This window comes from Passer montanus, unplaced genomic scaffold (assembly GCF_014805655.1).
Source record: "Passer montanus isolate IOZ18808 unplaced genomic scaffold, ASM1480565v1 scaffold8, whole genome shotgun sequence".
NCBI lineage: Eukaryota > Metazoa > Chordata > Aves > Passeriformes > Passeridae > Passer > Passer montanus.
The window spans coordinates 14,834,652-14,860,142 of record NW_024373256.1 but is presented as its reverse complement, the minus strand read 5'-3'; the positions used below and the strand labels follow the sequence as shown (position 1 = coordinate 14,860,142).

Here is a 25,491-nt window from a genome sequence, read left to right as displayed (position 1 = left end):
TGGGATCCTGAATCCCTCACCCCGAGGGGTTCTGGGGAGAAATCCCAGCCACTGGCAGCACGAGCTTTGGAAAAAACGTAACTTACAAGGTGGGTTGCAATAGCTCCAAAGGTTTATTTGTCTGCTGCCATTTATCAGGTGAGCAACCAGTGCCTTTCTGTGCCCTGCCTACACCTGCTGCTGCAAGGAATCATTGCAGCAAGTCCTCTGCCCCTTCCCTAAGCTCGGGGGGGCTTTTAGGATTTCTCCACTGCTCCATGGCAGGAAAACTCTTTGTTTTGTCTCATAAAAGTCCTGGCCTGGGCAGGGCTGCCCCTTGCTGTGGCTGCAGGGCTGGGGGTGCAGCATTCCCCCAGCCAGAGATTCTCCTGCTGGGAGCTGGGAGCAACCACGCTGTGCCCTGGGGGCTGCTATTTAAATATTAAAGGACTGAAATACTCAGTTTGAAGCCCAGGGGGCTGCTGCCCATCCAACATCTTCTGAGCAGGGCGGCTGCTGGAGGCGGTGGCAAATCCGTGCTCTGGCCGGGGTGGCCACGGGGCCGGGATGAGGGTCCCTGGGAGGGCCAGCCCGGCTCAGCAGTGAGCAAAGCTGTCCTCGGCAGTGTCACGCAGGTCCAGCCCCGCCAGGCCCGGGGGCTGCAGGCAGGTGAGGTTGTTGAAGGTGTAGACGGGGACGTGGCTGTCGTCCCCCTCGGCCACCGACTGCACGAAGCGCGGCACCACGGCCGGGTGCTGCAGGGAGAAGTCCCGCAGGCCCTTCAGGGAGCAGTTGCAGTGCCAGTTGTTGCCCCCCAGCCACAGCTGCTCCAGGGTGAAGGGAGGGCACAGGAATGCCACCGAGAAGGTCTCCAGGGAGTTGTTGCTCAGGCTGAGGTGCCGCAGGTTGGCCAGGGGGGAGATGACGCTGTTGTCCAGTGTCTCCAGCTGGTTGTGGGAGAGGTCGAGCCAGAAGAGTCTCTGGAGCGGGCTGAAGGTGTCCTGGGAGATGTCCAGGAGCTGGTTGGAGGAGAGGAAGAGGTACTCCAGGTTGCTGAGCCCCGTGAAGAGCCGGGGCGAGAGGTGGCTCAGCCTGTTGTGCTTCAGGTCGAGCTCCAGGAGCTCGTGCAGGTCGCTGAAGCTCTGGTCCTCGATGACAGAGATGCTGTTGTGCTGCAGGAAGAGCCGCCGCAGGCTGGAGAGCCCGGAGAAGCTGTTGGCCCGGACCCTGCCCACGCAGCTGTGCTCCAGGTGCAGGCTGTGCAGCCTGGTGACCCCCTTGAAGACAAAGTCAGGCAGGACCTTGATGCAGTTGGCAGACAAGTGCATCACGGCCACGTTGTGCAGCCCCAGGAAGGCCCCGGCCCTGATGTCCTGCAGCTGGTTGTTGTTGAGGCTCAGCACCTCCAGCTGGCCCAGCCCCTCGAAGGTCCTCTCCGCCAGGCCCCGGATCCGGTTGTGCCCCAGCTGCAGCTCCTCCAGGAACTGGAGGTCCTTGAAGGTCCTGGGCCTCAGGCTGGTGATGGCGTTGGTGGACAGGCGCAGCACGTGCAGGCTCAGCAGGCCCAGGAAGGTGTCCTCGTAGAGCGAGACCAGGCGGTTGTGGGACAGGTCCAGCCACCGCAGGGACTTCATGCCCATGAAGGCGCGGGGCGCGATGGCGGTGATCTGGTTGTGGTTCAGGTACAGCTTCTGCAGCTTCTGCAGCTTGACGAAGACGTTGATCTTGATGCCCTTGAGCGCGTTCCCGCTCAGGTCCAGCTCCTTCAGCTCGGTGAGGCTGCAGAAGAGCTGGTGCTGCAGGTAGGGCAGCTTGTTGCCCGCCAGGATCAGCTCCCTCAGGTTGGGCAGGTCGTGGAACACCTTGTCGGGCAGCACCACCAGCGAGTTCCAGCCCAGGTTCAGGTACCAGAGGTTGGAGAGCCCGGCAAAGAGCCCTTCCTCCACCTTGCTGAAGTGGTTGTTGTTGAGGCTGAGGGACACGAGGTTCTGCGTGTGCAGGAAGGTGTGCGGGGCCAGGTGCCTGAGGCGGTTGCGCTCCAGGTGCAGGTGGTAGAGGCTGCGCAGCCCGTGGAAGGCGTGCTGCTCCACCGAGCCCAGCTGGCTGCTCTGCAGGTCCAGGAAGTCCAGGGCTGACAGGTTCCTGAAGGCTGCAGCCGGCAGCAGAGTGAAGTTGTTGCCGTCCAGCCACAGGGCTTTGGCGTTGGGGGGCACGTCCTCGGGCAGGCGGCTCAGGTTGCGGCCGCTGCAGAAGACGTTCAGCTCCTCGCTGTAATCGTCCAGGCTGCAGGCGCAGGGGCTGGGGCAGCGCGGAGCCTCGCCGTCCCCCGGCTCCTTCGGGGGGTCCCCCCCGGGGGGCTGCGAGGCGGCAGCCAGCAGCAGGGCCAGGGGGAGCACGAGGGGGATGCCTGCTGGGGGTGGCGGAGAGGGGACAGCGTCAGTGCCGGGCTGGGCTGCTCTAGGGGACACCCCTGGGACACCCTTGGGGCACCCTTGGGACCCCTTGGTGCCCGCACCGCCGGGGCTCGGGGGGATGAAGGGGTCACTCCCGGCCCGCTGCGCACACGGGGCAGCTGCGGGGCTTTTCAGGGGCTGGATCCCTTGGGAAACGCTCCGAGATCACCCCCCACTGCTGGCACTGCTCTGACCCCCCGAAATTCATCTCCATGTTGCAGCGGCAGCTTCTCCCTGTCCTGGGAAAGGCCCCCAGACCGCTGTCCCCGCTCCTCCCCGGCTGCCCCCGGGGCTCGCTCGGCACCGGAGGGTCCCGGTCCCACGGTCCCTGCCCATCCCTGCGCTGCCCAGCCAGGTGTGGGCTCTGCCCTGCCGTGCCTGCAGCCCCCCAGGCAGCTCGGGGCCCCCAAAATGTCCTGTGAGCAGTGGAGGAGGAGCAGAGTAAAGGGTGACTGGAGCCCGGGCAGAGCCTGAGCGTGTCCCCCCGGTCCCCGCGTGTCCCCCCAGCCCGGCCCGGGCAGTTCAGCCTCACCTTTGCCTGCGCTCATGGCGGCGGGCAGGGCAGGGCTCCCGCTCCGCTCTCCGGCCCCTCCGACTGCGCAGGGATGGATGGAGCAACCACCTTGACGCCTGTCCAGCCACCCGCCCGGCCGGGCTTAACCCCACTGCTGCTGGCCCGGCCGGGGCAGTGGCACCGGCACGGCTCCTCGGGACTGCCCCTGGGGCAGCTCGGGACAAGGACACGCAACGAGATGTCCCGACCCTGATGGGGGCCCTGCAGAGGGGGGTCCTGCCAGAGATGGGGTCTGTGTGGGCTCTGAGCCTGGAGGGAGGAATGGGGCAAGCTCAGAGGGTGTCCCAGCTCCGTGCCCTGAGCTCCTGGAGGGTGTGAGCAGCAGCACGGACCCTGCCCTGCCCTGCCCTGCCCTGGGTAAGCCCTGGCACTGGGTCCTCACTTTCCATCAGGACACAAAAACCACACTCTGGGGCTTGGAGCATCCACAGGACACCGGGGTTAAGGGTTTGGGGACCAGCCTTAGTGCAGGGTGGGCTGAAACACCTGAGGGTTTATGGTGATGCAAGTGGGAAATGAGTTGGGAAAAGGGAAAAAACTTCCCTGTGTGGTACTAAAAACCTCAGGGCAGAACCCTCAGCCCCTCGTGGGCATCTTCCCATTTTCCCTCCTGTCTTGCCTTGTGAGTGGGAATGGTGCTGGGAGCTCTACACCCTGCTGTGCCCAGTGCTTCTGTGCCAAACTGAGAGCACAGCCAGGGTCCCCCTGCTGGGGTGGTGGCCCTGGGGGTCCCCTGCTCCTCTGCCAGCCCCCAGGCAGTGGGATGAGGGCGGGTGATGCCCCAGGGCTGGCAGATCACACTCTGCCCCTGGCAGCTCATCAAAACCACCCTGGGAGGCCGCTGACCCCATCCTGTGTCCCAGGTTATTTCCCCACCAGGCTCCAACACAGAAATCTTTCACCAGTTTCCAGGAAAGAAACAGAAAGAAAAAGCCCCGGCAAGAGGAGCCCTGAGGCCAGAGAGCAGAGCCATGGCTGAGCCTTCCCCTGTCCCCTCCTCCCTGGAGCTGCACCAGGCTGGCACCACGGGCACCCTCAGCTCCAGGAGCAGCAAGCTCTGCCCTGCAGCTGCTCTTCCCAGCCCTGCCTCCCCAGGCTGCTCTGCGAGGAGCAGGGATTCACTCCCACCATTCCCACACCACGGGCACCCCACCATGCCCCACCTTGCCCCTTCCCCTGGGAGCCTGGCACTTCCCCAGCTCCCAGGCCACACCTCGGCTCCTCACCCGGCATTGCCATGCCCGTGGAAAGGAGTTGGAGAGAGACATCCAGGCTCCAGCCTCACCACCCAACTTTCCCACAGGCTCTGCTTTCCCTCTTCCCTTTTGGCCCCGAGTGGAATCCTCCTCCCCCTCTATTTTAATCCTGTCTTCTGGGAATTTATAGATCAGGAGGGAGAAGTGAGAGATAGGGATACATGCACCCACTAATAGGCACTGAGCACATATTGACACAAGGTGTAATCAATCTGGAAGCCAAAAAGAGCTGAACCAGCACAGGTCAGCCAGCCAAAACCCACAAAACCTCGTTGGGAAGTTTAAACAAGCCCTGCCTGCAGCTGGGAGCAGGTTTATCCCTGCCTCCAGCACCCTCCCTGGGGAAATATCAAATGAGATGCAATGGGAAATTGAGGAGGGAAACAGGGAAATCCCTTCCCAGAGTGGTTGTGGTGCAGGGAGGAGCTGGGCCCATCTCCACCTTTAGAGATCCTTGAGGCATCTCCTCCAGGCCTGTCTGTGCCCCTGAACCTCCCTGGCAGCCTCGTCCCCACATGGGTCCTGTGGCAGGAGGTGCTGGGACCCTGCTGCTCCTGCTGCCCATGTGCCCCCGTGGGGACCTGGCTTTGGGTCCCCACCACGCCTGTCCCCTCCCCAGCGTGTCCCTGGCTGGTGTGGACCCCCTGTGTGACCCCCCACCCCTCCAGCTCCTGCAGATAAACTCCAGCCCGGGCCAAAGTCTGAGCCCCTCCCTGGTTGCCATGGAGAAGGCTGTAATGGTATTAGGAAAAGCAGCAAAATCATTAAAAAGTAGTTTTTAAACCTATTTAAACTCTAAGGAATCATTTACCTTCCCCAGCAGCTCCTGCAGGTCCCTCCCCAGGGGTGGGACATGCCACCAGCTGTCCCTGCTGTCCCTGCTCTGTCCCCGGGCTGGCCGGCCTGGGGAGGGGACAGTGCTGGGCCACATCTGCTGTGGGAGCCCGGCAGGTCCCCACCAGGCAGGGCGAGTGACCAGGGCCACTCTGCACAGCAGCAGGGACAGCACCCACCCAAGGAGCCCTGGGGAGCCGGGAGGTGACACGTGTGGCACTGTCACTGCTGAGTTAGGGAGTATTTTTAGCAGATCTTGCCAAATATTGTCCCTGTCTGGAGGAGGGCATCTCGTGTTGCGAGGGTAGCCAGCGCTCCTGCTCCTCGTTCAGGACCAAAACCGTGCCCAGCGAGAGGGGAGGGGTGACACCAGCACCACAGGGCTCGTGCCATCTGCTGGGGACACCAGCAGGGGCCCAGCCCCAGGGGTGGCACTGTGCCTGACGCTCACCCTGGTCCCTGCTGCTGGTAAAGGTCCCCGTGGGCATCTCTGAGTGCCCCGGCTGCAGAGCCTCGTGTGGGAGGCTGGGAACGGTGCCCGATGTTCTGGAGCTCCAGGGATGGCAGTGCCTGCCCTGGTGGCACACGTGGCCACCGTGTCACCAGCACCAGACTGGTTGGACTGGAGAGGTGAGGCCGTCCCCAGGATGTGACTCAGGGTGGTCAGGGCCATTGCTGGAGGCAAAGATGGGGAAATTCCCAGACTCTGAGGTGTGGGGAAGAGGGGCCCTGGGAGCGGGGTTTGGAGGCACAGGGAGGGCAGGAGGGCAGCGGCTGGCACAGTGGAACTGTGGAGAACACAGGGAAGGGAGGCACGGCCGTGCCTGAGCCACCCTGAGGGCAGTGCCAGGGCGGGCAGGGACGGGGGGTGCTGCTCTCCGTGTGCCCTGTCAGCTCTCCGTGTGCCCTGTCAGCTCTCCGTGTGCCCTGTCACCTCTCCGTGTGCCATGTCAGCTCTCCGTGTGCCCTGTCAGCTCTCCGTGTGCCATGTCAGCTCTCCGTGTGCCATGTCAGCTCTCCAGAGCCGGCCCGGAGGGAGCAGCCTGCTGGGATGGGGCAGAGGGAGCAGAGCTTTCCTCCTGCCCGAGATCACAGCCCCACCCCATCCTCCAGCGCCTCCCCGCCTGCCCCATCCCAAATCTCCTCCCAGCCCCGCAGGGAAGCGCCTGGAGGTGCCGGGGGTGACAGACGGGACGTGGGGTGGCAGTGGGTGCTGGCAGCCTGTCGGACAATACCCTCTTCTGACCCAGGGATGGGGCTACTGAGAGGCGTTTCTGATCTCAAATTTTACATACAAACACCTGTAAACCTTCTATCAAACCCTAAAAACCCCCTACAAATCCGTTTTCCACAGAACCCACAAACCAAACCTCCCCTGGGTGCATCACCAGGGGTGCTCAGCAGGGCAGGGAGATGTTCCCCCCTGAGCCCCCCAGAGCTCACAAACCCACCCCAGGATGGAGCCCGGGACAGGGCAGACCTGGGCGGGCCAGAGCAGATCCCGAGGGCACCCTGGAGATGGCTGGGGGCTGGAAGAACCTTTCCTGCTCTTCCTGGGGTGGTGAGAGAGGTTCTGCAGCTCCCTCCTCCTCTCCCTTGCCCAGGCTGGGAGAGCTGGGGCTGTCCAGCCTGGACAATCCCCTGTGGCAGCCTGGGGGCCTGGAAAAGTGACACAGGGAAGCTGTTCCTCAAGGCAGGAGAAACGGTGCCGGTTTAAACCGAGAGAGGGTGGATTTAGGCTGGGTATAAAGAGAAAATGTGCTGGGGGGGATCGGTGGGTGCCCAGAGGATTCCCCATCCCTGGGCAGCGAGGCTCGGGCACCTCGGGTATCCCGAGTATCAGTGTGCTATCCTGGGTATCACTGTGCCCTCCTGGCATCCCGGGTGTCTGTGTGCCCCCCTGGCATCCCGGGTGTCCGTGTGCTCCCCTGGCATCCCGGGATGAACCTGGCAGTCCCGGAGCGGGCTCGGAGCCCCTGTGCTGGTGCTGGAAGCCAGATGGAGCCATCACTGCGCCGAGCCCGTGCGGCTCTGCCAGAGCTGGGGAGGGGCGGCTGCTCCCCCGCTCCGCCGGGGTGCCCTGGGGGGCACGGGGCCGTGTGTGACCCTGGCACGGCTGGCACGGCTGGCAGGGCTCGGTGCAGGGACTGCCCCCCCTGCAGCTCCGCGGGTTTAGGAGCGGTTCCATCTCCCAAAGCCGCGCTCCGGGGCTGGGTTTAAGGGGTACCCGGGTGAAACCCCTCAGGCAGAGCCGGGATTTGGCTCTGTGGGCTTGTGTGCTTTCGTCCGGAGCGGTGGTGGAGATTCAGTGGCACCCCAAAATTTAATTTCTCAGCCCGAATCCGCTTTCTGTGGTGTTGCCCGACACAAAATTTGCGTTGTAGTCCCAGCCCCAGGGAGAAGCGGTCACTGTCGCTCCTGGTGCCGGTAGGGCACCTGGCAGCCGGGTTATTTATTGCACAAATAACGCCGTGTTTGCATATGTTAATTGCGTTAATTGGAGCTGCGGCTCAGGGAGCGGCCGTGTGATGGGTGCGGCTGAGCCCCCCCAAATCAGGGTCTGGGGGTCCGGGGCAGCGTCCGGGGGCTGTGGGATGGGGGTGCCCATCCCTGGGGTGCCCGGGTGGGGCTGAGACCCCCGGGGTGCCTCGGGGAGCCCTCGGGGAGCGGAGCTCCTGCTCGGCTCCGCCGTGGGCAGGGTGTGAACGCTGGGTGTGAAGAGACTGTGAATTCTCATCAACACTTCCATTACCTTAATAAAATTACTTCAGGTCTGTTAAGCTCTTTTGCAGAAAAACAAGCGCAATTGCACGGTTTGCTGGCTTCTCCTTCCCCCGACCCCCCGAAGGGCTCAGCCCCCGGCTCCGTGCACCTTCCCCGGGGGTCTGGGCTCTCCTCAGCACCTGGACAGGTGAGGAGCTCTGCTTGTCACGGAGCCCGTCAGGATGGCCCCTCTCCCTCTCATCTGCTGGCTCTGACAGATCCTGAGGAGTTATTCAGAGCTTTGGGCTTTTTTGAACATTATATTGTCAAAGCTTTTTTTCTGTGGGAGACAGATTCTTACCTAAACTCACCCACTCTCCAGAAATAGCAGCAATAATAAGCCTGAAACGAGGAGATAAAGAGCTGGAATTCGTTTTAGAGTCATGGAAGAGTTTGAGTTGGAAGGGCCCTCTGAAGGTCTCCCAGTCCATCTGATTTCACCCCTGTTCAAGGTTTTCCAGGTTATCCCCTCTGCCCTGCACTCCCTGTTACCCTCACTCTGACCCTGGAGATTCTCCAAACGCTTTTGGCTGTGGGATTTGTCCCATTCCAGCCTGGCAGCTCCCACTTTGGAGCCAGCAGCAGCACCCAGACCAGGCTAATCCAGGCTTGTTTCAGTGCATGCTTTGCTTTAAAACATTCTTTTTCCACACAGCAGCTCTGGTGTGAAGGGATGAATTGGGAAAGGTCTTTGCTGCACCACAACTTAGAGATGCTGGGACCTCTGGAGCAGCTCTTTGGCAGGGGAGGTTCAAGGTCTGCAGGGATGCAGAGGAATTTTCCCGGAAGAAAATCAGATACTGTGGGATGGGCTTGGAGCAGGTGGTTGGTTTAGTGGGTTAATTATTGGGTTAGTCAGCCCTTGAAATCATGGAATGGTTGGGGTGGGAAGGGACCTTAAAGCCCATCCAGTGCCACCCCTGCCATGGCAGGGACACCTCCCACTGTCCCAGGCTGCTCCCAGCCCTGCCCAGCCTGGCCTTGGGCACTGCCAGGGATCCAGGGGCAGCCGCAGCTGCTCTGGGCACCCTGTGCCAGGGCCTGCCCACCCTCCCAGGGAACAATTCCTTCCCAACATCCCATCCATTCTTGCTCTTCATTAATTCTAAACTTCTCCTCTATTACTTTAAAATCCCCCCCTGTCCTATCACTGTCAGCTCATGTAAAAAGTCCCTCTCCCTCTTTCCTGTCAGCCCCTAGAGCACTGGAATATCCCTGCACTGGAGCTGGAGGCCATCCCTGCAGCCAGGGTTGGGAAGGGTCCATGCAGGGGCTGGTACCCCCTCCCTGCCTGCCCGGGGCTGTTCCTGAGCTGCTCGCTCCAGTCTCTGCTGTGGGCTGAGCTGGGAGCACAGACTCCTCCTGGGAAGTGCCAGTGCTCTCCCTCCAGCAGCTCCCAGGGCTGGCAGCTTTGGAGCCACCTTAAAATCCAGGTGGAAGCCTCTGGCAACCAGAGTTGGTAGCAACAGCGCTGGATCTCCTTAGAGATCCCTCCTGGGCTTCTCAGTCGCTGCCTGCCCAGCCCGAGCAGAGCCCCTGAGCACATGGACCTGGGGATCATTGCAGAGAATGAGAGTGTGAGTATTCTGACAGAGCGCCTCGCTGCCCGAAAATCCAGCTGTGAATTTCTGCAGCTCCTCCCCAGCTCCTGGAAGCAGCACTGTGCCAAGGAAATCCTAACCACGGGGAGAAATGGCTGCTGCAAAGGCTGGCTGGGATCTGTCCAGGCTCTGCAGAGCTCCTCCAGCAGCAGGGTGGGCTGGGGCAGGGGGAGAGGAGGGCCCTGCAGCTGCTCTGTGCCTCCAGGGGCAGCTGGAGGACAGGAGCCAGGAGATGCACCAGCCTGGAGACCCGCGGGAGGAGATGGGGAAACTGCCTGGCTCCAGGACAGACTTCCCAGCCAGGATGGTCCTCAGTGAGGAGGAAAAACTGAAGGTAAAACTTTGGGAGTTGGAGAGAGCTGAGCTGTGATGGCCAGTAGATCCCCAGTGGGAAATCTGGGGGGAATTCCTCCTTCTGGGGGGGGGCTCAAACATCACAATGGCCTCAGAATCCAACCATGGCTTCACCGAGTTTGTCTCTCCCAGATTTCCAAAGACCTCGTGGATCTGCAGATCGAGACAAACAAAATGAAGGAGCGTTATGAGACCGAGAACTTCCAGCTGAAAACGATGGTACCCAGTTTGGGAACTGCCCGTTTCAGCCCCACCAGTGCTTCCCCCAGCTCTGCAGCCCCTAGCACACCCACCCTTCCCCTGCCCTCTCCTCCGGGCTTCCGAGGGAGCCGGATTCCCGCGGCAGCCAGCCCCGGGAGCTCGGGATGCTCCCTGGCGGTGCCCTCTGAGCTCTGCCCGTGCAGATGCGGGCTCTGCAGCGGCGGCTGCAGCAGCTGGAGCAGGGGCAGGGCAGCGCCGGGCTCAGCGAGGAGCGGGATTCCCTGCGGGAGCGCCTGCGCCGCCTGGAGAGCAGCCGGCAGGAGCTGGGCGAGGAGTTCATCATCCTCAAGAGCAATTACCTGGCCCTCGGCAGGGAGCTGGACAAGGAGGTGAGAGAGGCTGCAGGGCTCATCCCAGAGCTCGTGCCAGGGGTTATTCCACAGATCCAGCTCAGATCCCGCTGTGCAGGGGCCTTGCTTGGCTTTCATTTGTGCATCCCTACCACAGCTCAGCTCCGGGGAGGCTTCTCATGCAGTTGTACAAATGTTTGTGTTGAGGGACCTCTTAAAGGTCACCAAGTCCACAGAAAACATCCAGTGCCACTCCTGCCATGGGCAAGGACACCTCCCACCATCCCAGGCTGCTCCAAGCCTGCCCAGCCTGGCCTTGGGCACTGCCAGGGATCCAGGGGCAGCCACAGCTGCTCTGGGCACCCTGTGGCCCCAGGGCCGGGGCAGCTCTGCAGGTGGGGTCTCACCTGAGGGGGCAGAGGGGCAGAATCCCCCCCCCCTCCTGCTGCCCACACTGGGGCTCAGCCCAGCCCAGGGGGCTCAGGGGCCCAGGACACATGGCCAGGACATGTCCAGCCTCTGAGCTGGGACAGGCACAGCCTGGCCGTGGGATTGTCCCCGGGGATTTGATGTAAGACAGCTCCTTCCCACAGGGCCTGCAGACCTGCCCGGGCGGTGGGGACAGGCTGGGGACAGGCTGGGGACAGGCTGGGGACAGGCTGGGGACAGAGTTGGGGACAGGCTCCTTCTGGAGCTGGGGACAGGGCTGGGGACAGTGCTAAGGACAGGGCTGGGGACAGGCTGGGGACAGGGCTGGGGACAGAACTGAGGACAGAACTGAGGACAGGGCTGAGGACAGGGCTGGGGACAGAATTGAGGACAGGCTGGGGACAGAGCTGGGGACAGTGCTAAGGACAGGGCTGGGGACAGGCTGGGGACAGAACTGAGGCCAGGGCTGGGGCCAGGGCAGTGCTGAGCCGCTGGCCCCGGCCCCGCGGGCAGAGCCCTGCCGCTCCCCGCTCCCGCGGCGCTGCCCGGGGGTCACGGCGGGGCTGCCCGGGGCCGCTCCCCGGCGCTGCCAGCGCGCTTTGTTTCCCTTTTTTCTGCTTGGCTTGCGCAGCCCGCACGTGAACGGATTGGAGCCGCTCTCATTTCGGGCGGCGGGAAGGGGCCTGGCAGCTTTCAGGTCGACAAGTTCATAAAAACACCGAATTCAAGCGAGTTTCTGATGGTTCCTTAAGAGACAGACCCCTTCCCGCTGACTGCTAGCTCAGCAGTGATTGACCAGAGCCTTTTGGACCCAGATTTGTGTATTTCTTTGGCTGCTCCAATAGCCCTGCCTGTGTCCCCTCCTCTCCCCCCTGCCGCTTCTCCTCCTTTTTGAAGGGGATGCAGTGAGTGACGCGCTCCTGCTCCCTCCCTCCCCCAGCAGATATTTGGCTGCCTCGGCTCGCTGACCTGGTTTTCCATGGCGAGCCGTGCTGGGAAGATGTGAGCAGGAATGCTGCTCCGGTGCAGTGTGCCCGGATGGGCTCTGGCAGAGCAGGACAATGGTCACCCGCGAGTTAGGGACCTCGGGGAGCGATCGTTTGTCTCCCAGAAGCTGAGAAATGGGGATTTCTCACAAGGAGGGATCGCGATCCCGCTGTGGCACGAGGCAGAGCCGCTCTGCTCCCGGCCGTGCCGGGCTCAGGGAGGAACAGCTCAGCCATCAGCACTCTCAGCTGCTTCTTGTCCCCAAGGGGGTGCAGTGTGTTTGTCAAAAGCTGGATTTGCAGGCAGCTGACATCTCTAAGTGATGCGTTTAGCAGGGTAGAGGTAATATCACACAGTTTTCACATGGATCCTGGGATGGTTCAGAGGGTGAAAGCATGCGGGTTCAGTTCTGTGCCAGATAGCATCCTGAGGAACCTCAGAGTCGAGGAATGCTTTGGGGTGGAAGGGACTTTAAAACCCATTCCACCCCCTGCCACGGGACCCCTTCCCCCAGGCCAGGTTGCTCCAAGAAGTGCTGAAGCGGGGCCAGAAGCCAGAGGTGAATTCCTTGGATGCCCTCCATATGCCGAGGAGTTTACCCCAGTTCCTTGGCTCCGACTCCCAAAAATCCCTGCCTGAAGCCAGCGAGGCTCCGACTTGGCAGCCCGGGGCTTGTCGCGACATGGGCCTCTTGCTCATTATGTTCCCAGTGCGGACTTTCCCAAAGGAAATGGGAAAAGCAGCCTGCGGTTCTGCCCCCTCCCCTTCCCGGCGCTCTTCTGGGGGAGACAATGAACCTTTTACACATTCCCAATTACAAGTGCCACTTGTGACCTTGCCAATATGTTGTCATGGCTGCTTGGCGCTGCAGGAGCAGCTCGGCGAGCTCATTCACGGCCCCTGGGCCGGGAGCAGCGGAGCCTCCTTTGTCCGCGGGCTCCGCGCCTGCCCGGCCTTGGGAAGCGCCTCGCAGGAGATGCCAGGCGGGCACTCGGTGCCTGTTTTCTGACTCGCTGTAAATTCTTCCTTTTCAAGGCTCTGACCTTTCCTCGCTCTGCGTTTCCTTCTCCTTTTGTCCCCCCGGCTCGCGGCGGCAGCCCCCGAGGGGACCCAGGCTGCTCTGGGTTCCACACCGGGGTTTTCCCTGGAGCCACGCCAGCCTCGGGGGCTCAGGAAAGGCAGCGAAGCCCAACTCAAACCGGGGACTGCCCCTTTTTTTTTTGCTAAACCGGTCCTTGTGACCCCCGCGATCAAACTGTCAGGGCTGACAGCTGCGGATGGATGGCGCGGGCCGGGGAACAAGCGGAGCTGTCTCTGCGGAGCTGTCAGGTTCCACAGCTGTGGATCTCACCTCTTTGTCAGCCTCCTTTCTCCTCGCTCTCCCCCAGCCCACCCCGTGCTATCTTTTGATAAGCTATTCTCTCCACGGATGACTCAGATGACCTCTGCCTCCCATCCTCCCGATTCACTGCCATGGTAACAATTACTCAAGCTTGTCCCCAGCCATAAACCCCATCAGAGCTTTGTTATCTACACAGAAACCCTCCTGGGAGACATGAATTCCCCCAGCGTTCCCTCCAGATCACCTGGAACGGAGCTTTGCTCCTTCAGATCCTCTTTATCTTTTGGAAATGTGTCACTTCACAGCAGCAGCGCTCTGAACGCTGCCTACAGCGGGCTGTGGGCTGCTGCTGCTGGGAGGCTCCAAACCCAGCTGGGAATGGGACATCTGGAGAGAGGGAGGGAGGGATGGAGGGATGATGGATGGATGGATGGATGGAGGGATGGATGGATGGAGGAGGGATGGATGGATGGATGGAGGGATGGATGGATGGAGGAGGGATGGATGGATGGATGGAGGGATGGATGGATGGAGGAGGGATGGATGGATGGATGGAGGGATGGATGGATGGAGGAGGGATGGATGGATGGATGGAGGGATGGATGGATGGAGGAGGGATGGATGGATGGATGGAGGGATGGATGGATGGAGGAGGGATGGATGGATGGATGGAGGGATGGATGGATGGAGGAGGGATGGATGGATGGATGGAGGGATGGATGGATGGAGGAGGGATGGATGGATGGATGGAGGGATGGATGGATGGAGGAGGGATGGATGGATGGATGGAGGGATGGATGGATGGAGGAGGGATGGATGGATGGATGGAGGGATGGATGGATGGAGGAGGGATGGATGGATGGATGGAGGGATGGATGGATGGAGGAGGGATGGATGGATGGATGGAGGGATGGATGGATGGAGGAGGGATGGATGGATGGATGGAGGGATGGATGGATGGAGGAGGGATGGATGGATGGATGGAGGGATGGATGGATGGAGGAGGGATGGATGGATGGATGGAGGGATGGATGGATGGAGGAGGGATGGATGGATGGATGGAGGGATGGATGGATGGAGGAGGGATGGATGGATGGATGGAGGGATGGATGGATGGAGGAGGGATGGATGGATGGATGGAGGGATGGATGGATGGAGGAGGGATGGATGGATGGATGGAGGGATGGATGGATGGAGGAGGGATGGATGGATGGATGGAGGGATGGATGGATGGAGGAGGGATGGATGGATGGATGGAGGGATGGATGGATGGAGGAGGGATGGATGGATGGATGGATCCATGGATGGATGGAGGGGTGGAGAAGACTTGGCCCTTCTTGCCCTGTGGAGCCCAGCACTGCTCAAACTGCTCCATGGGGAAGGACATTCCTGAAGTGTTGGGAAGCTGAACAGAGGGTGCAGGGTGGGGGCAAGGAGGGAGCTGGAGCTGCAGAGGTGGTGGCAGAGCTGTGTTAGGGCTGGCACTGAGGTCTGGATTTGAGTGTGGGATGTGCAGAGGGATAGCATTCCCTGGGAACAACCTTGCTGCCTGGCAGTGCATTCCATGAGAAGCAGAAAATCGCCAGGATCTTTGGATATAGGAGACAGAACTAAAATTAAAACTTGATTTGAGGAGGGGGTGCCTGCCTGGAGCACACACCAGGAGCAGCAGGGATGTGCTGACCAGAGGGGGATTTCAGAAGTTCTCTCCTTCTTGTTTGACCTTGCAGGTGATGAGGAATGAGGAGCTGACCCAGGAGCTGCTCAGCCTGGCCAAAAAGAGCAGCCTCCCCCCTGGCTTGGCCCATCAATCCTCCCCAGGGCTGGGAAGAGGGAGAGCAGCAGGACAGCCCCGCTCTGCTCAGAGGGGGAAGGTGAGGGACTGTCTGCCCTTCCAGCAGCCCCTCGGAGAGCAGGGATCCACCAGGCCCCTTCTTCTCTCTCCCCAAACCAGCCCGAGGATGCAGCTGCCCCTGAACACGAGCAGCAGGAGCTGGAAAGAAACGTGAGTGTGAGGGGCTCTGCTGCAGGATCCTTGGGAAGCAGAGGGGATTGATTCCAACTGCGGCTGGCACCTCCTGCTGCTGACTTGAGTTTTGTGGATCAGCTGATGCCTTGAATCATTTTAAATCCTTTTTTTAAACCCCGCAGTTGCAAAACGAGACAGGAATAACTCCAGATGTGCAGGCAGAGCTGAGGAGGGCAGAGGTGATTCCCTGGGTCCATGCCCTGGCAGGGGGAACACAGACAGGAGCTTAGAAGCCAAGAAGTGCAAAGGAGAATTTTTTCCCTTCTTTCTCGCACTTGAGAAATCTGGGGGTGATGAAGCACCCAAAACTGAGAGCACAGAGATGGTCCCTGCCTCCTCCCCATCTGCAGCCCTTGCAGAACCAGCCTGGGCTCCGCCACCAGCTCCTGCTGGGAATCTCAACGTGAGCGTTTCCCTCGGGAGAGTGACACATGTGTCCCTCCACGTGCCCTGGCTGTGCATCACACACCATTCCTGCCCTGCTGCAGGGCACCAGCCCCTCCCAGTCACAGCAGTCCTTCCCCCAGCATGGCACTGCTCAGCTGGACAAGGGCTCAGCTCGAGGTTCTCCTCACTTTGTCCTCTCTTCACTCAGCCTTCTGCCTCCTCTTCCTCTTCGTTTGTCCCTCAGTTGCTTGGAAACCAGGATCACATAAAAGTGGAGCTGGAAAAACTGAAGAAAACGTATGCTGAGCAGCAGCAGAAGCTGGAGGAGCGAGTGTGAGTGTCCCTCTGCTTGGCCAGGTGTTTGTGGGACTGGATTTGACCCATGGGAGCAGGAGAGGAGGCAGCCTGCCTTTGGGGGGGACAGGAAGGAATGAGGCCTGGAAGGAAAACCTGATGTTTTCAAGGCTCTTCAGAGCTGTCAGATGGAAGTTGGTGGTGTTCAGGGACACCTTGAAAATCCACTGTCGGTGACACACAGCAAACGTGTGACATCCCAGAGATTAGTCCAGCCCAGCCCTTAGCCACAGAGTGGATTTTCCATCACCTTGGAATGGGGTTAATGTCCCAGGAAAGGCTGCCCCAGCAGGAATACTACAGACTCAACCCTCTGAGCTGTGGAGGATGTTCATCTTTGGTGGGGAGAGATTTTGTGGCACAGGTTTACACACACGTTTGGAGGCTGGCAGCTGCTGCTGGGATATTTCTGTCATTCCAAAGCGATTTTCTTCCCAAAGCTGCCTGTGTTGGACCTATGGAGAATCACAGAACCCCAGCATGGGTTGGGTTGGGAGGGACCCTAAAGCCCATCTCATTCCACCCCTTGCCATGGACAGGGACACCTTCCACTGCCCCAGGCTGTTCCAAGCCCGGCCAGCCTGGCCTCGGACCCTCCCAGGGGTGGAGAAGGAGTTGGGGCAGTTCAAACAAACCCCTTTTCCCGCTGTGTGTCCAGGCTGGCGCTGGGGAAGGAGCTGCAGGAGGAGAAGGGAGCGACGGGGCCCGGCGGGCAGGGGCAGGCAGAGCGAGCAGCGGTGAGCCCGGGCTGCCACCAGCCCTCCCCCGGGCTGCCGGGGCTGGGAGCCTTCCATCCAGGTGCTCCAGCACCGCTCCCTCTGCAGGGAGCTTGTCACACCGAGGTTGTCCCCGTGCAGCTTCTCCTGCACGTGCTGGAAGTGCTGCTTGCAAAGCTGGTGGGAGGAATTTTGCTCACTGGTTTGCAGAAAGAGTTGGTGGAATCACCGGGGTGGGGGGTGGCAAATGACAGAAAGCAGCAGGGGAATAGGGATTATAAACATTTCCAGTGGGTTCGTGTGAAAATCCAGGACCTTCCCAGCTCTAGTGAAGCCAGATGTCTGGAAATGAAGCCCCTCAGCTCTTAGAAGTGTCTCGGCTCCTGCTCCCCGGCCGGAGGAGCAGGCCAGCAGGATTTCTGTTTGCTGTGCCAGGTGCTGCTCACGTCCCAGGGCCAGCTCCAGGAGGTGGAGGCGGAGAACTCCCGGCTGCAGCTGCAGCTGAAGGAGCTGAACGAGGAATATCGCTGCCGGCTGGCGCAGCACGCCCGGGACCTGGCAGTGGGTACCCAGCCCTCCTGGCCCGGAGGTGCCACAGAACCATGGAATAGCCACAGTGGGAAGGGACCCACAGAGAGCATGGATCCAGCCCCTGGCCCTGCACAGACCCCCAGCAATCCCACCCTGGGCATCCCTGAGATCATTGTCCAAGCTCTCCTGGAGCTCTGGCAGCCTCGGGGCTGTGCCCATTCCCTGGGGAGCCTGGGCAGTGCCAGCACCCTCTGGGAGATGAACCTTTCCTGATATCCAACCTGACCCTCCCCTGGCACAGCTCCAGCCGTTCCCTCAGGCGTCTCCATACTGGCATCCTCCTCTTGTAGGCTGCTGCCAATAAATTAGAGTAATTACATAAAGAAAGGGGGTTTTTTAATCCCTGTTATCTGACCAAGAAAAGTCCCAGCAGAAGCTCACCCATAATTTTGCGTGGCCATACAGGAAATCTGGGTGGGGGAGCTGCCATAGAACCATGAAATGGGTTGGAAAGGACTTCAAAGATCATCCAGTGCCACCCCCTGCCATGGGCAGGGACACCTTCCACTAAAACATGTGATTCCAGGCCTTGTCCAGGCTCACCTTGGGCACTGCCAGGGATCCAGGGGCAGCCACAGCTGCTCTGGGCACCCTGTGCCAGGGCCTGCCCACCCTCCCAGGGAGCAATCCCTTCCCCATATCCCCTCTAACCCAGTGGGAAGCCATTCCCCCTGGATTTCCCTCTCTGTGCATTTACAGAACTACATGGACAGCAAACCCAGCAGCGTGACAGGACACAGCAAAGCCCCAGCTGGCCACGCTGCCATGAAGAACTTTGTGGACAGGATGCTCAGGGACATCCGGGCTTCCTACAAGTGCCGGGAAGAGCAGCTGGCTCGGGCAGCCCGGGGCTACAGGAAACGCATGAAGGACTTGGCCAAGAAGCACGAGAACCTGCTGATTGCCTACGGGTAAACCTCAGGCACCTCCTCCTTAGGGCCAGGTGGAAAAGCCCCAGAGCAGCCGTGCCCTGCCCCGGGAGGAGGCGAGCACGGCTCCCGGGTGGAGCTGAGGGTCTGGAGTGCACCTTGGTCTCCCTGCTCCTGGCAATCCAGCATCAAGCTGCCTCCAGCTGCACGTCAGGGTGCTCTGGACCCCATGGAGCTGCTTGGCACATATGTTCCTCCCACTTGAAGCGCAGGGTGAGAGATTGATCCCGCGGTGGATGGTGTGGAAATGCAGGGGTACCACAAATAGCTCCACCTCCCAGCCCGTCCCTGCAGCGCTCTCAGCTCTCTCGGCAGCTTGGGCTGTGGGAAGCAGCAGAAATACTTGTGGTAAAGAGCCACAAATAGCTCTAGGACAAGCTCCCCTCAGAAACTTCCCCACTTTTCCTTTGCAGGCGGCCAGAAGCAGCAGGTCCCAGGGAGTGGCACCCTGAGGAGCAGCAGGGCTGCTCGGTGGTGTCCCCAGGCAGGGACTGACCCCGTGCTGCTTGCAGGCTGCAGCGGGAGCAGATGCGGTCCCTGGGCTGCAGTGCCATGGACTGTGGCCCTGCCGAGCTCCACTTGTCCATCCCAGAGCCTGAGCTGCTGCCAGGCAGCTCCCGGGAGCTGGCCCGGCTGCGGGAGCAGAAGGCAAAGCTGGAGATGCAGCTGCAGGTAGGGAGGGGAGGGAGCTGGCCTTGCTGGGAAGAGTTCCATGAGCCCCTTCCTTGAGGCATTTGTAGGATTGGTTGGGTTGGAAAAGCCCTCTCCGATCATCCAGTCCAGCCATTCCCCAGCACTGCCAAGGCCACCACTGAGCCGTGTCCCCAAGGGCCACATCCATGCTCTCCCCGAGGGTTTGCCGTGCCTGGGGCACAGGCAGGGGACACAACAGTCATCCCCATGTGACAGAATGATGGAATTATGGAATGGTTTGGGTTGGAAGGGGCCTAAAGCTCATCTTGTTCCACCCCTGCCATGGCAGGGACACCTTCCACTGTCCCAGGTGGGTCCAAGCCCCATCCAGCCTGGCCTTGGGCACTGCCAGGGATGGGGAAATGTCCTCCCACTGGGCAAATGTGGGTCTTGATTTGCACAGGATGCATTTATTTAAAAATTCAGAGGATGGGAGACCTGAAACCTTCAGATTGTACAGCCCATGGTTTCCTTGCCGTGGCACTGCTGGCTGTGGGAGTGCTGGGACAGCTTGTGCCACTTCCAAGGGGCCTTACAGAAAAGAGGGAAAATGTCTTTTTACGTGTGCAGACAGTGAAAGGACAAAAGGAATGGATTTAAACTAAAAGAGGAGACATCTAGGTTGGATGTAAGGAAGGAATTGTTGCCTGGGAGGGTGGGCAGGCCCTGGCACAGGGTGCCCAGAGCAGCTGTGGCTGCCCCTGGATCCCTGGCAGTGCCCAAGGCCAGGCTGGACAGGGCTTGGAGCAGCCTGGGACAGAGGAAGGTGTCCCTGCCATGGCAGGGGGTGGGATGGGATCATCCTTAAAGCCCCTTCCAGCCTCACCCATTCCATGGCAGGATTTCTCTGAGAGTGGCAGGATCTGGGATTGCCATGGGTTCGTGTTTACAGGAATTCTGTTCTCCCTTTGCCTCCAGAAAAGCCTGAAAGGAGCCTCTGCCTTCCCAGCGCCTCCGGAGCAGTAAGTGCTGTTTCTTTCTTGGGATATGTGCCATTCCACATTCCCATGGCTGTGTGGATTGAGGGCTCTTTTTTTGCCTGGCTGGAGGCAGCAATAGGCAGGGAAAGGGAGCTGCTGGGCCTGCTCTGGGAAGAAGAGGCAGCTGTCCCCTCTTCCTGCAGGAAGATTTGGTCACTGGGCCTTGATCCAAGAAAGCTCTTAAGCACATATTTGATTTAATCGTGTTTTTAGCCCCACTGACCTCTTTAAAAGCTGAAGTTAAGCACACGCCCAAGTGCTTTGGTGGATCACAACGTGAGAGAGGCCTGTGAGACACCACCAGTTTGGGATGGTCCCGTTTTTCCTCCTTCCCAGCGCAGGAGTTTGTCTGGAATCCTTTGGTGGCACTGTGCTGACACCTCCCAGGCTTCCCAGCTGTCCTGGGTGACTCCCTGAACCAGGACACCAACAAACCCTGAAACTGCTAAAGTTTGATGGGTCTCTTCCCCCTGCTCCATTACCCTGCAAAACTCAACCAGCTATAGCTGTGGAGGGGTGGAACAAAGCACAGGAGAAACCTGAGCTGGGCTTTTTCAGCTCTCTAAAAGACGTGGTCACCTAGAAAACATGTCAGCTATTCCATTAGCTGGATGCCAGCACTGAGGAGTGGGTGAGTGCCAGAGCCCCTGGCTCTGGAGGGGTGTCTCAGGCACAAGCCTGAGCCTCAACCAGGCTCTGCCAGGTGCTCCACACTGAAAATAGCAGTGCTCCGTGAGTAAATGCAGCAGTTTGGGCAGACAGCACAGGAGCAGGGCAGGCAAAGTCCAGAACCTGAATTGCAGTGATGCATCTCATCATTTGGGGTTTTTTAACTGCCAGTTCTGCTGGGTTAACCCGTGTGCTGTTACCTGGCTCCCCAGCTGCAGACAGGAGCAACTCCAGCTCCCGCTGCCTTTGCCAGGGCTGGCTGGGCTGGGCTGGCAGGCACCAGAGCCCAGCTCTGGCACTCCCTGGGGGTTACCAGCTGCACCAGTGCCCTGCTGGTCCTTCCCTTCTCCTCGGGCTCCCACAGAAGCCCAGCTTGGTGCTGGAGGGAACTGGGGGGAGCACAGTGCACTCCTGCCTCCACGCAGCCCAGTTCCCCCAGCACCTGCCGTGACTGGGATTCTCCTCCCGAGGCTGGCACGGGGTGGGAAGGGCTTGCAGACAGCTCAGCTGTCCTGCTGCTCGGTGTCCTGGCTCCCAGCAGGGCCAGCAGCAGCCTTGGCACTGAGGGCTCCATCACAGCCACCCTGAGGGGCAGCTCCAGGGATCTTTGCCTTGCTGTGCCTTGGACTGCCCCGGGCTGTGGCTGGGGATCAGCTAAGGACTCAATCAAGAATGTTCTTCCACTGTTAAACTACATAAAGAGGAAGGGGAAATGTCATTCTGCTATTACTTTTTACTAAGAAGTTTTATCTTGGGTAAGGCTTTCTTATGTGTAGAAGGAAAACATTCCAGACTTCTGGAAAGAGAAAGTTGGAAAGTGTGGTGGATGACATGACAGCAGAGCTCTGAGTGATGCTCAGGAGGGCCAGCAAACCTTGCTTTGACCTGTGTAACCACATGTTCCACAGGCACAGGGCCAGGCTGTGGGCAGGGCTGTGGCTGCCCGCTGGTGCTGCCTGCCCTGAGGAGCTTTGGGCACGGGGAGAGGGAAGGTTCTGGTTCTGGGGGTCGTGGTGGGATGGGCACTGGCTGTGTGGAGCTGTGTGATCCGTGCAGGGCTGGGTTTGGTGTCTGGGCACCACCCACATGAGCTCCTCTGTCGCAGGCAGCTGGATGAGGAGGGCTGGGCAGAGCTCAGGAGGAGGCTCCGGGAATTCACACTCAACACCCAGGTAAAGCTCTGGCACAGCCCGCTGGAGGCCAGGCTGATCTCTCACCCACAGCAGGGATGTGCTGCCTCAGCCCCTGCCCTGGGGCTGCTCCAGCCTGGAGGGGGGAATTCCATGGAGTCACAGAACGTCCTGACTGGGAGAGACCCCCAGGGATCATCCAGCCCAGCTCCTGGCCCTGCACAGACCCCCAACAATCCCACCCTGGGCATCCCTGAGATCATTGTCCAAACCCTCCTGGAGCCCTGGCAGCCTCGGGGCTGTGCCCATTCCCTGGGGATCACTCTCCATGGAGCCTTGCTGTGGCTCACCCCTCCAAGCAATGCTGGCAGGTCCCAGCTGCTGGGGGCTCCAGGCTTTACTGTCCCTGCTCCTAAAGCAAGGAGAGCAGCCCCTGGTCACTCCTGCCCACGTTTCAGAAAAAAACATTTTGGCATCTCTGGAATAAACTGGGGCTGATTGCTGCCCTGTGCTGGGACATCTCCAGTCCTGGGGGCAGTTTTGGGCCACTAAAGAAAGGAAGGACTTGGAGGGGCTGGAGGGGGTCCAGGGAAGGGAACAGAGCTGGGAAGGGGCTGGAGCACCAGGAGAGGCTCAGGGAGCTGGAAAGGGGCTCAGCCTGGAGAAAAGGAGGCTCAGGGGGGACCTTGTGGCTCTGCACAGCTCCTGACAGGAGGGGACAGCCGGGGGGGTCGGGCTCTGCTCCCAGGAACAGGGACAGGAGGAGAGGGAACAGCCCCAAGCTGTGCCAGGGGAGGTTTAGGTTGGATATTGGGAGAATTCCTTCATGGAAAGGGTGGTCAGGCACTGGCACAGCCGCCCAGGGCAGTGGTGGAGTCACCACCCCTGAAGGGATTTATAGGACACATGGATGTGGCACTTGGGGACATGGGTCAGTGGTGGCCTTGCCAGTGCCAGGTTAACACCTGGATTCTAGTGGGCTTTTCCAACCAATTCACACAATTCCAAGGTTTTTTGATTCTATTCAACCTGGTTCTAGTTTAGGCTGAATCTGAATCAGCTTCCCAGCCTGGTTCCTGCTGCTGCAGGGATATCCACTTCCATGTCCTGCCCTTCCCTGTCCACAGCAACCTGAGGGAGTGCTCCACCATTCCCTGGGATGTAAAGCTCACTGCCTGGGATGTAAAGCTCACTCCCTGGGATGTAAAGCTCACTCCCTGGGGATGTAAAACTCAATCCCTGGGATGTAAAGCTCACTCCCTGGGAACGTAAAGCTCACTCCCTGGGATGTAAAGCTCACTCCCTGGGGATGTAAAGCTCATTCCCTGGGATGTAAAGCTCCACACCTGCATGGGGCCTATCTCTGTGGCCAAAAGAAAAGAGATGTCATGGTGGAGAGGCTGGACTGGTGGGGAAGTGTTCAGAAGGTCAGACTCATCATCCCTGAGCAACATCATCCCATGGCACATATCTCTTTTTTTCCACATTTTCTCTGTGTTCTGTGCCCCTGCAGGAGCACCTGGAGCAGCAGAGAAGCCAGCTGCTGGCTCGGGCTGTGGGGGCAGAGGAGCAGGTGTTGGAGCTGCAGGGGTACATCGACCAGCACCTTGCCAGGTGAGAGGGGATCCTCTCCAGGCTTGGTGCCAGCGCTGTCCCCGTGCCCACTGCCAGCCCTGCCACAGCCTGCCAGCACAGCCCATGTCCCACTGCTCCTCCAGCTGTGCAGGCAGCTGTCACCACCTCTTGTGCCACGGGGCAGCAGGACAGACACACCTCACACACCACAGGCGTCCTTCCCTGCGTGCTCACCCATCCTTGGGAGGAATCACAGTCACGGATTGGGTTGGAAGTGACACAAACAGCCCCCCTGCCATGGGCAGGGACATCTCCCCCTATCCCAGGCTGCTCCAAGCCCTGCCCAGCCTGGCCTTGGGCACTGCCAGGGATCCAGGGGCAGCCACCGCTGCTCTGGGCACCCTGTGCCAGGGCCTGCCCACCCTCACAGGGAACAATTCCTTCCCAGTATCCCATCCAGCCCTGCCCTCTGCCAGTCTAAAGCCATTCCCCATGCCCTGCCACTTTATGCCATTGTCCAAAGTCCTCCCCCCACTCTCTTGGAGCCCCTTCAAGCACTGGAAGGTGCTCTAAGGTTTCCCTGTAACCTTCACAGGAACCTAAAATCTAAAGCCTAAAACCTTCAGAGTTCTTTTATTCACAGGTTCTAACCCAAGTCGTCCCAGCTGCCCTGACCTGTGTTCCCCTCTCCCTGGCTCATCCTGCTCTGGGCAGGGGGAGCAGCAGGGGAGGGAGAGGACAAGCAGGGCAGGTGTGTCAGGGCCTGATCCCCTGCTCCTGCCGTGCCCCCAGCCGTGGGCTGGGTCAGGCTCTGCCCTCACCTGGCACAGCCCATGAACGCCCATTCTCTGGGAAAGGATGCAGGATCCACGTGCCAGGCTCGGCTCCAGGCATGGCTCACTGCCCGGGGACTGTGAGGGGTGACAGTGGCACTTTCACTGCTCATTGTGAGGGGTGACAGTGGCACTTTCACTGCTCATTGTCACTGGGGACAGTGGCACTTCCACTGCTCATTGTCACTGGGGACAGTGGCACTTCCACTGCTCATTGTCACTGGGGACAGTGGCACTCCCCATTGCTCATTGTCATTGGGGACAGTGGCACTTCCACTGCTCATTGTCACTGGGGACAGTGGCACTCCCCACTGCTCATTGTCAGAGGTGACAGTAGCACTTTCACTGCTCATGGTGAGGGTGACAGTGGCACTTCCCACTGCTCATTGTGAGGGGTGACAGTGGCACTTCCACTGCTCGTTGTCATTGGGGACCGTGGCACTTCCACTGCTCATTGTCACTGGGGACAGTGGCACTCCCCACTGCTCATTGTCATAGGGGACAGTGGCACTTCCACTGCTCATTGTCACTGGGGACAGTGGCACTCCCACTGCTCATTGTCATTGGTGACAGTGGCACTTCCACTGCTCATTGTCATTGGTGACAGTGGCACTTTCCCTGCTCATTGTCATTGGTGACAGTGGCACTTCCCCTGCAGGTACAAGCAGGAGATCCTGCGGCTGAGGAACGCTGGGGGCAGCGAGGTGCCCGCAGTGCCCCGTGCCAGCCACGAGCCAGCGCAGCCCCAGCCTTGGGAGGTGTGTGTTCATGGAGTGCCAGGCAAGGATCCCTCTCGGGCTGGGAGGTGGGAACAGCGAGAGAAGCCACGTGGGTGTTTCTGCTCTTAAATTCACAGGAGTAAACGAGACCAGACCACGGCGTCTGTCTGTGCCCGCCAGGCTGCAGGAATTCTCTCTTCCCTGAGCACCCCTCGGACACGGGGCAGGGATCCCAGGCAGCTCTTCACTGCTGGGCTGCAGGGACAGGTTCCTGCTCCTGCTGGAACATTTTTTCCTGGATGAGACCTGGAGCTGGACCAAGGGCTGCTCCTGCCTCGCTCCCCTCACCCCTGAGACACAGCCAAGGCTGGCTCAGACCAGGATTTGTTTGGGCTTGGACAAAGGGATGAGCTGCTCTTTTACTGGGAGGGTGGTGAAAGGCTGCCCAGAGCAGCCCTGGATCCCTGGCAGTGCCCAAGGCCAGGCTGGGCAGGGCTTGGAGCAGCCTGGGACAGTGGAAGGTGTCCCTGCCATGGCAGGGATGAAACAAGAGCAGCTTCAAGGTCCCTTCCAACCCAACCCATTCTATGGTTCTGTGATTCTGGGGTGGGAAAACGGGAAAACCCCATTTTCCTCTGGGTTTGAGTGGAAAATAGAATATTATATTGACAAGCAGGGCCAAACTGATCCTGCACAGAGGTGAGCTGGAAAAGATGGCAGAACAAAGCCCAAGTCCAGGAGCAGCAGCTGCTCCAGCTCCAGG

At 60.0% G+C, this 25,491-nt stretch overlaps 2 protein-coding genes across 9 annotated transcripts; one reads left to right on the top strand and one right to left on the bottom strand.

The window, feature by feature from the left end:
• Positions 1 to 90: 90 nt before the first annotated feature.
• Positions 91 to 5,038, bottom strand: IGFALS (insulin like growth factor binding protein acid labile subunit). Of its 3 annotated transcripts, none has more exons than XM_039731725.1 (3): positions 4,170 to 5,037; positions 2,965 to 3,255; positions 91 to 2,389 (listed from the first exon to the last, which is right to left on the bottom strand). In XM_039731725.1, exons 2-3 carry the CDS (start codon positions 2,978 to 2,980, stop codon positions 576 to 578), a joined length of 1,830 nt encoding a protein of 609 aa, XP_039587659.1. In that variant the 5' UTR covers positions 2,981 to 3,255; positions 4,170 to 5,037; the 3' UTR covers positions 91 to 575. The 3 variants fall into 3 exon arrangements, with proteins under 3 accessions (XP_039587659.1, XP_039587660.1, XP_039587661.1); XM_039731726.1 differs by having other exon boundaries at positions 4,233 to 5,037; XM_039731727.1 differs by having other exon boundaries at positions 91 to 2,386; positions 2,965 to 5,038.
• A 4,180-nt stretch (positions 5,039 to 9,218) lies between these two features.
• On the top strand, positions 9,219 to 25,378 carry CCDC78 (coiled-coil domain containing 78). 6 transcript variants are annotated; one of them, XM_039731733.1, is made up of 16 exons: positions 9,374 to 9,436; positions 9,666 to 9,794; positions 9,947 to 10,033; positions 10,219 to 10,404; positions 14,854 to 14,997; positions 15,078 to 15,128; positions 15,784 to 15,872; positions 16,552 to 16,630; positions 17,045 to 17,170; positions 17,900 to 18,111; positions 18,642 to 18,801; positions 19,741 to 19,784; positions 21,577 to 21,643; positions 23,115 to 23,215; positions 24,668 to 24,767; positions 24,866 to 25,378. In XM_039731733.1, exons 1-16 carry the CDS (start codon positions 9,404 to 9,406, stop codon positions 24,869 to 24,871), a joined length of 1,614 nt encoding a protein of 537 aa, XP_039587667.1. In that variant the 5' UTR covers positions 9,374 to 9,403; the 3' UTR covers positions 24,872 to 25,378. The 6 variants fall into 6 exon arrangements, 5 of the variants coding, with proteins under 5 accessions (XP_039587665.1, XP_039587666.1, XP_039587668.1 ...); XM_039731731.1 differs by having other exon boundaries at positions 9,219 to 9,794; XM_039731732.1 differs by lacking the exon at positions 15,078 to 15,128 and having other exon boundaries at positions 9,219 to 9,794.
• The last annotated feature ends 113 nt before the right edge of the window (positions 25,379 to 25,491 follow it).